The sequence below is a fragment of the Epinephelus fuscoguttatus genome, linkage group LG15 (genome assembly GCF_011397635.1).
Source record: "Epinephelus fuscoguttatus linkage group LG15, E.fuscoguttatus.final_Chr_v1".
NCBI classification, from domain to species: Eukaryota; Metazoa; Chordata; class Actinopteri; order Perciformes; family Serranidae; genus Epinephelus; species Epinephelus fuscoguttatus.
This window is the reverse complement of record NC_064766.1, coordinates 20261552-20275537: the sequence shown is the minus strand read 5'-3', so window position 1 is coordinate 20275537 and position 13986 is coordinate 20261552. Positions and strand designations below refer to the sequence as shown.

Sequence of the window (13986 nt, the reverse complement as noted above, 5' to 3'; positions counted from 1 at the left end):
CATTTTTTTATAAGCTGTCTTTCATGGCAGGGAAAAATGTTGACTTTTCCTTCTAAATGCATTAATTCCACAAGTTCAAAGAACATATTGAACGCAAACAACTTGGTTTATATCTGATAGAATGTGGGAGTGCTCCTCTTTTTATTGGTGCAGCGTTTAGAAAAAAAAAACATTCAAGCTGCTCTCACAGCTTAGTGAACAATATAGTGTTTCATTTCACGGAGACATTGCTACAAGATAGATAGATAGATAGACAGACAGACAGACAGACAGATAGATAGATAGATAGATAGATAGATAGCTTAATTTCCATATCACACATACACACACCACATCCGCCTGTTTGTTACTAACGCATTGTGCTGCACACTCCCTTTTCTCTCCCTCCCTCCCTCCCTCCTCAATCCTCCCCCATCCATCCATCCCGTCTCCCATATCCCCAGGTGGTGCCGACGGCTGCGGGGCCCATTAGCGACAGAATTCCAGCCTCCAGCAGGCCATGCGTGTCCCGAGTGACACATTTTTGGACCGGCACCAAGAATCCAACCCTCCGCAGACAGCTCACTTCCCTCTGCAGTCACCACAGTATGTGCATGTGTGTGTGTGTGTGTGTGTGAGGGGGAGAGAGAGGCCTTGCGAACACAGCATGAGTCCCACAGGAAATGCTTGAAAGGCAGTATGGGACAGATTGGTGATGCCGCAGAATGGACTAGAATACTAAAAAGAAACGCAAAGATATTCTACAGTGGAGGGATCATACATCCATAGGATGAGTCTCCTGCCAGGTTGGGACATTAGTTACAGTCGTAACCTCCACCAAAAAAATCTCCCATTGTGAATCTGCATGTCTTACAATGTAAATGGCACAGAAGTGCTCTCTTCCGAGGAAAAACATTTAATTGGATTTTGCTGATGCACATTGTTGTTTGTGGATGCTCTTTGCCAGCTGATGCTTATTTTACAAACTAATCCTGCTCGGGGAAGAGAACTGCTCCAAAATGAGATATTTTATTAAACTTTGCATGCACTGCATACACTGTGAAGGTAGCACTACAGCGATAACCTCATCTGAGTTGAGTGATATTTGACGGTCGATCAGGATTCTTATTAATCATAAGGAGGAGTGATTATGAAACAATACGTTATGAGTTAAGAAAGAGCAGTAAGTCCTTTTAGTATAGATATTATGAATGGATTCTTTCTCCATACTAATAGATAGTTAATTATGTACCTAATGACTCCTCACAAAGCGCTATATAATTAGTCTAGATGAGCCGAGAAAGTTCCTACTTGTTCTTACATGTTTAATGTTGGTGATTTCTCATTTCCAAATGGGAATGTGGGTGATGGTGGTATAACATTAGTGTCAGTGGAGCTCCAGGAAGGTACTGATTTCTTTCTATCTATCTATCTATCTATCTATCTATCTATCTATCTATCTATCTATCTATCTATCTAAACATGGCCTTGCGCATTTGATGAAGGTGAAAATATGGAAACAACCACGAAGAAATTTACAGACAAAAGACGTATGGTATCGCCCAGAGTGACGCTATTGGGGTCAGTTAGAACCCAGAGAGGTTCGACTTGTTATATCTGATATAACCAGCTTCATATTTATCCATGTTTTACAGCTAGGATGAAACGTGTCTTCGTTCAAAATCATGTTTACAAGAAATATTTATAGAATTAGTAAAAGTCATCAAGGATCATGAAGTATGTATGTTTTTTGAGCTGTTGAAGACGGCCCAGGGCCTTCTGGATCCTAAAGAATAGCCATAATTCAAGCTGTTCGTGCTTAATATATTCTTTTGTAGAATTATTGTATTTAGGAGGAAAAGTAAACATTTCCCTCCCATGAAAGCCAGTTTATAAAAACGCCTACAAAAGCTTATAAATGTAAATATCTATATCTGCATCGCTAACAAGGAAATTTTCAAAATTCCATTAACATACACCCCCTTGTTCACCTTCCGGATCTATAGCCTACATGTTGTTCGGGTGACATGCCATAGTTGCAATGGCTCATGATCTCGAAGCTCCAGTAGCACAAACATATCCCATTGGACCAAAAGCCCTTTGGCCCCACAGCCTGTTATCCCGAAAATTTCTCAGAAAATAAGCTGCACACTCTCCAAAACAGAAACATGGCTAATTAGTCATTAGACCCTCCTATAGCGAAGGCATGGCCTGCCCTACTCTGCCTCTGACTGGCCCCTATTCCCCTATTCTTACCCCCTATTCCCCTATTCTTACCCTCAACCTAACCCTGCTCACACCTCATGCATAGACCTAACCAACCCAACCAAGGAACAAATGACTGCTCGTCAATCAGAGGCAGATTCTGGAATGTCATGCCTTCGCCATAGTGGAAAGGTCCAAAGAAGTCATTCTACATAAAAATCAGCCATGCTTCGGTTTGAGAGATTGAATTACATATTTTCGGTCGTTTGGAGCAATGTTTGTTTTCGAGATAATGGTCTGTCGGATGAGCAGGCTTTCAGTCCAATGGGACATTTTTTGGACGATTGGAGCTTCAAAATTACAAGAATGTTATGTAAACAGGAATGAGGCTAGGGTCGATTTCTGCATGCATCGAAACTCTGGACTGTTCGCTAAACTGACTAAACTTTCACTAACTGTGAGTTCCCTTTTTTAACCTGCAGCAATAGAAAAGGAAAGCTTCCAAACCAAGTTTTTCTTACAACTTGTGAATTCAAAAACTAGCAACGCCATGAAAATAAGCTTGAAAAACTCTCTCTAGCTAACTAGCCAGCTAGCAATCTATCTTGCATCAACTGATCCACAAAATCATCTCTTTAATGGTCGGTAAGCTGTGAAAGCTACTTCAAATTATTGTTTCTTTAGTTTTTCCTTTCCAGTGTGTTCTTTGACCTTGTGGAATTAATGTTATGGCATGTTGGAGGCATGTACTTAATATGATGTTTGCTTATTGCCTATCTCACCTATTACGTATGGTGAGATGTCATGTCGGCTGGACTGGAAATGATAACTGTCTTTTTATCACCTGTTCACCTGCATGGCAGAGGAAAGAGGGAGTGAGTTTGGATTCTCACATTTTCTGTTGACTGCAAATCTCACAGCATAAACACTGACCCTTGCAAACCTATCAACTTCATGTTTTTAATTTTCTAACATTTTTAATTCTTGTTTTCTTACTTTGAAGTGGACAATAATCTTTAAACACATATCTAGAGGTGGAACTGGACTATTCAAATACAGTATATATATATATATATATATATATATATATAGTAGATTCTCACTGAAGGCATCAAAACTATGAATGAACACATGTGGAGTTATGTACTTAACAAAAAAAGGTGAAATAACTGAAAACATGTTTTATATTCTAGTTTCTTCAAAATAGCCACCCTTTGCTCTGATTACTGCTTTGCACACTCTTGGCATTCTCTCCATGAGCTTCAAGAGGTAGTCACCTGAAATGGTTTCCACTTCACAGGTGAGCCTTATCAGGGTTAATTAGTGGAATTTCTTGCTTTATCAATGGGGTTGGGACCATCAGTTGTGTTGTGCAGAAGTCAGGTTAATACACAGCCGACAGCCCTATTGGACAACTGTTAAAATTCATATTATGGCTAGAACCAATCAGCTAACTAAAGAAAAACGAGTGGCCATCATTACTTTAAGAAATGAAGGTCAGTCAGTCCGGAAAATTGCAAAAACTTTAAATGTGTCCCCAAGTGGAGTCGCAAAAACCATCAAGCGCTACAACGAAACTGGCACACATGAGGACCGACCCAGGAAAGGAAGACCAAGAGTCACCTCTGCTTCTGAGGATAAGTTCATCCGAGTCACCAGCCTCAGAAATCGCAAGTTAACAGCAGCTCAGATCAGAGACCAGATGAATGCCACACAGAGTTCTAGCAGCAGACCCATCTCTAGAACAACTGTTAAGAGGAGACTGCGCGAATCAGGCCTTCATGGTCAAATAGCTGCTAGGAAACCACTGCTAAGGAGAGGCAACAAGCAGAAGAGATTTGTTTGGGCCAAGAAACACAAGGAATGGACATTAGACCAGTGGAAATCTGTGCTTTGGTCTGATGAGTCCAAATTTGAGATCTTTGGTTCCAACCGCCGTGTCTTTGTGAGACGAAAGGTGAACGGATGGATTCCACATGCCTGGTTCCCACTGTGAAGCATGGAGGAGGAGGTGTGATGGTGTGGGGGTGTTTTGCTGGTGACACTGTTGGGGATTTATTCAAAATTGAAGGCACACTGAACCAGCATGGCTACCACAGCATCCTGCAGCGACATGCCATCCCATCCGGTTTATGCTTAGTTGGACGATCATTTATTTTTCAACAGGACAATGACCCCAAACACACCTCCAGGCTGTGTAAGGGCTATTTGACCAAGAAGGAGAGTGATGGAGTGCTGCGGCAGATGACCTGGCCTCCACAGTCACCGGACCTGAACCCAATCCAGATGGTTTGGGGTGAGCTGGACCGCAGAGTGAAGGCAAAGGGGCCAACAAGTGCTAAACACCTCTGGGAACTCCTTCAAGACTGTTGGAAAACCATTTCAGGTGACTACCTCTTGAAGCTCATGGAGAGAATGCCAAGAGTGTGCAAAGCAGTAATCAGAGCAAAGGGTGGCTATTTTGAAGAAACTAGAATATAAAACATGTTTTCAGTTATTTCACCTTTTTTTGTTAAGTACATAACTCCACATGTGTTCATTCATAGTTTTGATGCCTTCAGTGAGAATCTACAATGTAAATAGTCATGAAAATAAAGAAAACGCATTGAATGAGAAGGTGTGTCCAAACTTTTGGCCTGTACTGTATATATATATATATATTATATACACTATTCATAACAGGAGTTAATTGTTCCGTGTCTCACCCTGTTTTGTGCTAGTATCAAGAAGTCGCTACATAACGTATCAAGCTAATGAGCTAGTGGGCTATCCAGCTACAGTAGACAGCAAAATAGCTAACAGCTAGCTAGACAACACTTAATTGTTAATGGTGAAAGTAGATATATTTAAATCTGCAGCAGTTAAAAAGGACGTTTCTAAATTATGTTATAAACCAGGTTTCCCACATTCAATATGTTCTTAAAACTTGCGCATTTGAAGTCAACATCCCTGCAATGAAAATTAGCTCATAAGAGATGGCTGTTATCTCTCCAGCTCTCATCAACACATCTGTAAAACTGACTTATTGCTCACTAAGCAGTGAAGGCAGTCCAGCGTGTGTTTAACTGTGGTATGAAGGTCTAACAAAAGGTAAGGACAACTCAGTATTCTCCTTGTGATCAAACCAGCTACTAAAAATATCTAATTTGCACAAATGTATTGATAAAGAAAGCACTTACTTCAAAGTGTCGTTTCAGTCACTTCAGGTACAGCAGTAGCAGTGCAGGGTACTGCTCAGAAAAGATGCAAATTGACCCTTTGCCAAGTCCCGCCTCACAACACAGACTGGCCAATCATATCGTAGCACTGGCCAGCTTTGACAAGGGTCATAGACTGTAATGCAATCGTGTCAGATTTTCTTCATTTTAAGGCTGGTTTTGTGGATTACAAGCTTAGAGTTGTGCCTGGGGCAAGGAGATAGGCCTACACGTTTCTTCCCTGTTCCAAAATTCAACCTTGAAAAGGCTAGCTAGCTTGCTACTCAGGGTGTAGCCCACTGAATGTATACACATGCTACCTTTACAGTTGAATATGTAACATTGAATAAAGACCTACCCAGCTCTTCCAACCTGGTCTGAGTCCAAAGTTGTCGAAAAAACACTGCTTGGACAGTGACCTCCAGCTTGAGACACCGATGAAAAAAGCCATCACGTCACATTGGCATGACATGGCCAATTGGAAATGTGGCGGGACAAAAACAAAGTCCTAGTAGGGTGGGTAGGGCGGATGGTGGATGGGTCAAGCAACCAAGGACCTTCACTAGGGAGGCCGGTGTTCACTTCCCGTAAGATTGTAAAGCCAAACCCTGTTCTTCCTGTTTTTCCTAAACCCAACCACGTGGGAGTGTTGGCAAAATGTAACCGCGTGCCCTTATTCTTGAAGGGAAAAATTATTGGTATTATACCAACGTAGTGCATTTCTTTTGAAAGAGACTATATGCAAACTTTACATTTCCTGTGAAAGGATAGTGTATTTTGAAAACAGATAATGCATGTAACAGGCAGAAGTTGACATGGAGTCCGAGAATGTCAACAACCGAGCACCCAGGGTACCTTGTACGTTATATGTGGACGTGGAAAATCCATGACCAAACGCCAATATGGGACAAGGTTGGAGTGAGAATGTGTTGGCTCTACAGGAACCAATAAGGGGGAGCAGGAAAACTTTGCTGATATTCAATCAGCTGTGTGTCATATGAAAGTTGTTTTGCTTCCCCCGGCGTTCCCTACTTGTCCACCCAGCAGAGGGCTCAGACTAGCTCTGACAGTTTGACGGACTATGATAAAGTGACGGGGATTAGCAAAGGGTCAGTTAAAGTTGTTGTCTTTTTGCCATCTGAGTTGCTAGATTTATTAGGGACCCACCAAAACTGGGTATTTAAAGCCAAAATATCATCTTTTCTTACGTACAATGTCAACATTTTTTTTCTGGCAATTGGGTTGCTATCTATCTATCTATCTATCTATCTATCTATCTATCTATCTATCTATCTATCTATCTATCTATCTATCTATCTATCTATCACACCTCAGTGCACTCATGAGTATACCACATGTTCATGTTCACAGTCGAGGGAATCGATACCACTTCACCCAGTAGCACCCGTGTCTCTGAGTGTGCCCCGAAATAGGGTGTTGCTGGGGTGTCAGAGGATCACACCCCTGTATGCTTCCCACCTGCTCCAGAACCCACCCTATACTCTCTCATATTGTAGCCACACACTCTCACACACACATGCATGCATCCACCCAGTCAGACTACCCCTAGACAAAGAGCACAAAGCACAAAGGTGATGTAGTGACAGATGCTCCTGTCACATACTTAGCATATCTCCACCTCCAAAATAGTGCAACTGCAGGAGCCAGTCTGACTCCCTCACTCCACGGAAATCAGCGCTCCTATTCATAACTCATTAATTTCCCCGACGGATAAAAGCAGCTCTTAAACCACAATCCTTCACCCAATATTTATCCAATCTGACCAAATATTATAATTAATGCCTCCGTCTCTCCTCTCTCCTTCAGGCCAATATATTCCCCTCATCCTACTCCCTCCCACCCTCTCTAACCTTTCAGTGCCAAGTTCATAGATAGAGAGAAAGTACTTCCTGTGAGAGGCCGGGCCGGCTGCCAGAGAGACTGATCCACCAATCTGACACGTTAATGAGATCCTGGCCCATAGTGCTGGAGTGTCAGGCCTCCTCTGCTGCAGCATCAGCCCTGCCGTGACCTGCAACACACACACGTCTTTACTCATATGTGTAATTTTTTCGCACATGCACCCACACGCACAGAAATATAAGCATAAATGAATCTGGGTGAGTCTCTCTCTCCCCACACACACACACACACACACACACACACACACACACACACACACTTTGAGAGGGGGGTTCAGCTCCTTAAATCTGTCTAATTAAAACACCAAATCCCTCTACTCCCCTCACCCACCAACCCAATCCTCACTTCCCAGCCACACACACATACACACTCGCACCCCACCCTCCTCCATCCCCACTGCCACCACCCCCGATTCCGCAGGAGAAATGATTATTAGGAATTTAATGGGGGAACGTTTCCCATCCCACACCATCTGGGGCTTGGGAATGGCACGAAATTTGAGGATGCTTGCCGACGTGGCGGGGAACATTATTTTCATTTTTTCTTGACTGGTGCTCAGATTTTCAGACATTGCATGAAAAAGGCCCCTGATTACAATAAATTACCATAATATATAACAAAATAAAATAAAGATGCGTTTGTGTTTGTTGTTTTTTCTCAGTTATAGGTGAGCGCACAAAACTTTTCTCAACTTTTCGAGGTGAACGTTGTCATTCCGTAACTTCTCCCTATAGAAACACAATGCTTGTTTTGCACTAATTATGACGCCACATCTCAGATTGCAAATTCACCTCTATACAATATATATCCCCCATTCCCGTCCTTCACCTCCCACACAGAGCCAGGCCATATGCTCCCTCTCTCTATCTACCGATACTTCTTTCTCCCCCCCCTCCTCTGCCTCGCTCTCTCTGCGCACAGCTTAATGAGCTGCATGAATGTAGGGGTACGTGTACACGTTTGACCCCGTGCTAAACTGCTGCATGCCGCCCCGTGGACCCTGTGGGTGTGAAACACTCCCCTCCTTCAACTCCTCCTCACCCTCTCTGTGAGGCCCCAAGAGGGATTTGAATCTCCTCTGACAAACATGCATACATATATTCACACACACACACACGAGTAGAAAAAGCATGGTGACATGGTGAGAATTTTAGTGAATGAGGTAAATAAGGCCTGGTGGTGGTGATGGATGATGGATGACTGGGGGGGGGGGGGGCTAAAGAGGTGATTTTAGGGCCCCATAGGGACCCCCAGTAACCCGGTATTCCAGTTTTATGATGATACAGAGGAAGAAAACATTGAGTGAGGGAATGAAGATGGGAAAACAGGACCTTCTCTCAATAAAAAAAAAAACATTGGAGCATTGAATTGTGTTTTCACACACTTGACCAAAAGCAGCACTGATTTCTAAATCAACCTGACACAACTCCCAAATCAGTCTCAAATTCCATGCAGTTGAGGATAATGAGATGTGGTGCCATTTATGCAGTTTGTGATCTTGAAATCGGATTCATTCTTCCAATAAGAGGCGTCCATTAGGCTGACTTTGCGCTTCCTGATTTTCCTTTTTCTTCCTGTTGTTGCTGCTCTTCTCTCACACAATTAAATCTGTCGAAATGTTTGCAAAGCTTTCATCTTAATTTCATGTTCATCTGTGGAAAACAAATGATGATGTGATTAAAAATTAGACTACGATGGCCCTGGAATTTCTCTCTGCAGATAATGAAAAGAGAGCAAGAATTCCATGATGATTTGCGGCCCCCTAATCTGCTGTCTTATTCTTGTCATTAGTTCAACTTTCTACAGAGCTGAATGAATGCTGCTGAGATGTGTTCGCTGCTTTTCACTCGGTGCACCTTTCTTCTTCTTCATTAAGTGGCTTGACAGGACTTAGATTAAAAACATTGTTCTTTATGTTTCAAAAGTGTCAAATATAGTGTCATACATGTGTTTTAATCCCTCTCTCTCTTTCTCATTAAAGGCCTGCAAGCCCCACACTCAGTCATCTGCTTGTCCTATATGTGGATCACACACTGATTCTCACACCATCTCCATGAAAGTCAGTTATCTAAATATAAATTTCAAAAAGACAGTCATGGTTCATTGCACACAGGTGGTGAGAGCTGTTAAGGTTTCCATATTCTCAGAGGGTTTTCTTTTTTTCAGTGCAGTCACAGCTTTTGCTTTTCTTTAAACATTGCTTCATATATAAAGATGGATTTTGCTCCTGTGTTGTTTTAGAATTGATTTGAAAATTATGGATAAATTGAACTTGGATAGGAGTCGGTACCTTATGGCCAAATGTTTAAGTGATCAGCATCTGTCACGTGTGTTGCGGCAGCAGTGGACGCGGTGAACTTTGCGCACGTGACACTTTCAACGTCTCCAATAATCGGAGTCTGGATCTCTGATTGTGAATGGTTTCACCAGGTTTTGATGATGACACATGAAGCAGAAGTATGTATTTTTTTTATTCTTTTTTTAAAAAGTGAAACACAGTCCAAGCAGTGAAAGTAAGTCAGTTGATCCAGCCGGTAATATTCAAAACGCCAGTAACCTAATTAATAACAAATAAGTGCGTTTAACTTGTCAGTTTTATTTCTATTTTATTTATTTATGTATAGCCCAAAATCACAAATCACAAATTTGCCTCTACAGTCTGCACAGTGTGACACGTCTGTCCTCAGACTTAGAAACACTAATTTAAATTTAGAATCATGTAAAGAGCAAGAAATAAAAGTCCAATGGATTAAAATAAAAACTGAAAAAAAGAAACCTTTATTTTTTCTTCTTTTAGAGAGAGAAATGCTGCAACTCCAGGGATCACCAGTTCCACTTCTCTCCTAACTGGGAGGACTGGGATCTCTGGCTGACATCCAACACCTCGTGGGCATATTTGTTACAAATCAGCCATCTGATCGGCTGGAATTAAATCAAATTATATCGACAAGCCTCTTTCAGATCAAGAATTTCAAAACGCTGCTTTAGGTTTCCACAGCTTTATATTTTAACAGATTGATTTGAAATAATTTAAGTTGTAGTCGTTATAGAAAATAATTAATAAAATGCATTTTTATGGTTTGAACTTAACATATGGAAAAGAAAATTATGATATTCTTTGAATTTTATGTTGCTGTTATACAAAAGGCCTCATACGCACTGTGTCACCCAAAGCTCAGAGGTTGTGCAAGATTATTACAAGATTCAATTTCATATAAAATAAATAAAAGAAATTCCGCCCGGGGCGTTTTTTTTTTTTAATCTCATTAATCTAACAATTTTTTTTTAAATGCCGTCTTCCTGCTGTCGATCATTTGCACAGAAAGCTGAGAAGCTGCAACATAAAGCTTCTCACAGCCTCTTCGTTTTATTGCGACAAACACATCACAAAACATGAACACATTACTTCACGAAGATTTCGATCCATAACGAGTTTTCAGGCGTGTGTGTGTGTGTGTGTGTGTGTGTGTGTTTGTGTGTGATTAAAGAAAATGAAGAATACCATCCAATAATCATTCATAATTCGGGTCAAGTTACAAAATCAACAGGGTTTATGAGTACAGTCACCAACATTGTGCAGAAATACATGAAGTGCATCACAGTTGCTCTTCAGCAGGACCAAGGGAAGGGAAGTGTAAAAAGTTCACATCAAACTATCCAAAACTGTCATTTCGTTGCATATTGATGGTCATCATCTCTTTTTTTAAGGCATGTTGTTCGGACTCATATAGTTCTGTTCACCTCACACAAAATGACTTTCCTTTCCAGCTGCGGTGAAATATACAACAATGCAACATAAACAAACTTTAAGTGTATGGAAATCCACATAAAAAGGTAACACTGTTGGAATTGTACAATATTTTTTTTATAATATATTATCAACATTCAAATTGACGGACTTATAATAAATAAGCTTAAATAAATAAATACAGTAATAATTTACATTCACCTCGTAACCACACTATTTACTCCAAATACAAATGCATTTTAGTTTTTCACTTTTTCCCCACAACTTTCCTCTATTTATAGACCAAGTTCAGATGACATCATCATCATCAGGTCTCCTGAACACGTGCACGTTTCCAAACTGGCTGGTTTTTTTTCTCAAAAATAATTAATTTTGTGTAATTGTCATCATTTTTAATTAGATATTCGATTATGAGAAACGCCTTGTGAGAGGAAATAGACATATAACATTTTTATAAGCAAAGATTGCATTTGGCTGCCTTGCATAGCTCAATTGACCTTTATTGCTAACAGACTGAATCTGTGAACTCCAATCATGTCTCAGCAAACTTCCCTGATGAGGTGAAACGTCTTTAGATTTCTTTTTTCCCCCGGTTGTTTCATTTAGCTGATTTTATTTCGCCACGAAAATGATTTCACTGGCTGCTGTGATCTCATTAAATAAGCAGAAAAATCTAATTAATTGTCCACTGTATCAGCTTTATATAACCCGTGTCATGAGAGACATCTGCAGTGTAGCCGGTAGCAAATATAAAGAGCTGTAACTTTAAACAATTTGATCCAAAGCTGCATCTTTAACGAATTACTCTACATCTGTGGTTTTACACTGGAAAGAAATATGTGGCAGTGAGCCATTAAATCTACATTTTCTTTAAATCAACCAGAGAATCTGCCTTCAGATTGAAATCATTTGACAAGCAGAAACGTTGTCTTTTTCTGCCTTGTATCGACATGTGTTTTGAGTGAAATCATCATTTCTAATTTGCAGACTTTTACCGTTTTGAAGAAAAACAAGACTGAACGTTTAACACAAAATGACTTGTTAAAATGGGCATTTTTGCAGTGCATTATCGTGTCTGGAGTCCATTTCGTTCCACTCTCGACATCTGCGGGGGGAAATTGCATCGCTTCTAAAACTTGAACTTTGTCCAGCTGATTGATTAATTGTGGAAAGAGCCATTAACTTCCCCTTGTGCTTGGAAGGACTGGCTGCGGACGTGCAGATCGTAGGGGAAACGGCCCTCTGGGGAGACTCGGTACATGGAGTTGTGCGCAAGAGCCGTGCGCCCTGGCGCACTGCAGTAGCGCATACCATAGTGGCTGCCTTTGCCGTAGTCTGGCGGATCGTCGTGTTTTAGGGAGAAAATCCCGTTAAAGTTCATCGGTGGGCTCAGCTGGCCGTCGAAATGCGGGCTCCCGCTATCTGGGGACGGGTTCTCGTAGTAGGGCTCGTACGCGCCGCTGTAGGTGTAGTGTCTGAACGGCTTGGCGCTGCTGTCCAAGCTGCTCCCGCTGTGGCCGGGGGGCGTGTTCATGTCTGAGCCGGGGTACGAGTACATGGCATCGTATGGCGATCTGCCAGAGAACATGACCTCCCCGTTGTGGTCTGTGAGGAAATTTCTCGCGTTCAGCTGCAAACAACCGGCCACCAAGTTGGTTGTGGGCTGAGATAATCCTTTGCACAAAGTCTGTACGAAGGCGAGGAGGTCTGGTCTCTTCCCTGCGCTCAGCGTCTCTGACAGGGCCCAGATGTAATTTTTAGCCAGTCTAAGGGTCTCAATCTTGGACAGTTTCTGAGTTTTGGAGTAGCACGGCACAACTTTACGCAGGCTCTCCAGCGCGGCGTTCAAGCCGTGCATCCGGCTGCGCTCTCGGGCGTTGGCTTCCTGGCGCCGTAATTTGGCCCTGTCGTGCTCCTTGCCGGCCCTCTTTTTTCGCGGGCCCCGCTTTTTAGGGAGCCCGTTGTCATCCTGATCGTCCTCCCTTTCGTCCTCCTCTCTGTCGGAGATGTCCTCCTCGGCCTCCCTCATGTCTGAGTTGGACCTCTCCGGCTCGTGTTGCCGCTCCTGCTCCAGGCTCTCAGGTAAGCTTTCACGGGGATAATTGGCACCAAACCGCGGCTCACACATCATATGAGGTTCCTCGAATGGCAGTGTCAGCATATTTCCTGTGAAGAATCAAAGCCGAAACATAACCTATGAGGACAGAGTACAACACCGACGTCTTCTGAAGGTTGTCAGTTAATTACCTTGTGAATGGGTCCTCCCAAGAGGAAGAGGAACAAATTGGCAAGCAAGGCCAATGTCACAGCTTGCTACCTTTTCAAAGACACTCAACTTCTTTGTCTTTGGACTTGTGAAAAAACAACCTTGTTTTAAGCCTTATCACATACTTGATTTAAAAAAAAAAGTCAATTTAATGGATAAATAAACTAAAAGTCAACACATTAATGAGTAATACAGTAATAATACTACTAACCTCTGGTCAGCGTGCACCTCGCATATTCCCAAAAATCTCCTCTGAATCTGCGCTGCAGCTTCTTCTCGTGCAAACCACAAATTAGAGGGAAAAAGCTGCAACCTGCGGACTCTCTTTTTCTCTGTCTCGCTGTGTTGTGCTCTTCCTCTTCTCTTCTCTCCCCCTCACTCTCCCTCTCCCTTTCTCTCTTCCCCTTCCCTCTCTCTTTGAGGAATGACACTCATGCCAACAGCGGGTACCCATGCCATCTGCCGCTGACGTCTTGTGGCAGCCGAGACCACGTGTTCAGCGTCCCATGGGACCTCCATTCCGCACCGATCATCTGGCAGCTCCGGTAATGGGCACCGGGAGGCCCGCGTTTACCGTCAAAAACACAGACCGGAGAGGGATAACAACTAATATCTGTGTGTAAGAAAGATGAATTAATGTATTTTTGTCTGGGAAAAAAAAGAAGCAG

The 13986-nt window shown here is 42.2% G+C and overlaps 1 protein-coding gene across 1 annotated transcript; it reads right to left on the bottom strand.

The window, feature by feature from the left end:
* Positions 1-10498: 10498 nt before the first annotated feature.
* neurod6b (neuronal differentiation 6b) lies at positions 10499-13715 on the bottom strand. Its single transcript, XM_049598982.1, has 2 exons — positions 13530-13715; positions 10499-13218 (listed from the first exon to the last, which is right to left on the bottom strand). The coding sequence occupies exon 2, from the start codon at positions 13211-13213 to the stop codon at positions 12212-12214; it is 1002 nt and encodes a 333-aa protein (XP_049454939.1). The 5' UTR covers positions 13214-13218; positions 13530-13715; the 3' UTR covers positions 10499-12211.
* Between the last annotated feature and the right edge of the window lie 271 nt (positions 13716-13986).

Coding starts and splice junctions, on each gene's coding strand:
- neurod6b (XM_049598982.1), bottom strand. CDS start 13,213: ATGCTGACACTGCCATTCGAGGAACCTCATATGATGTGTGAGCCGCGG.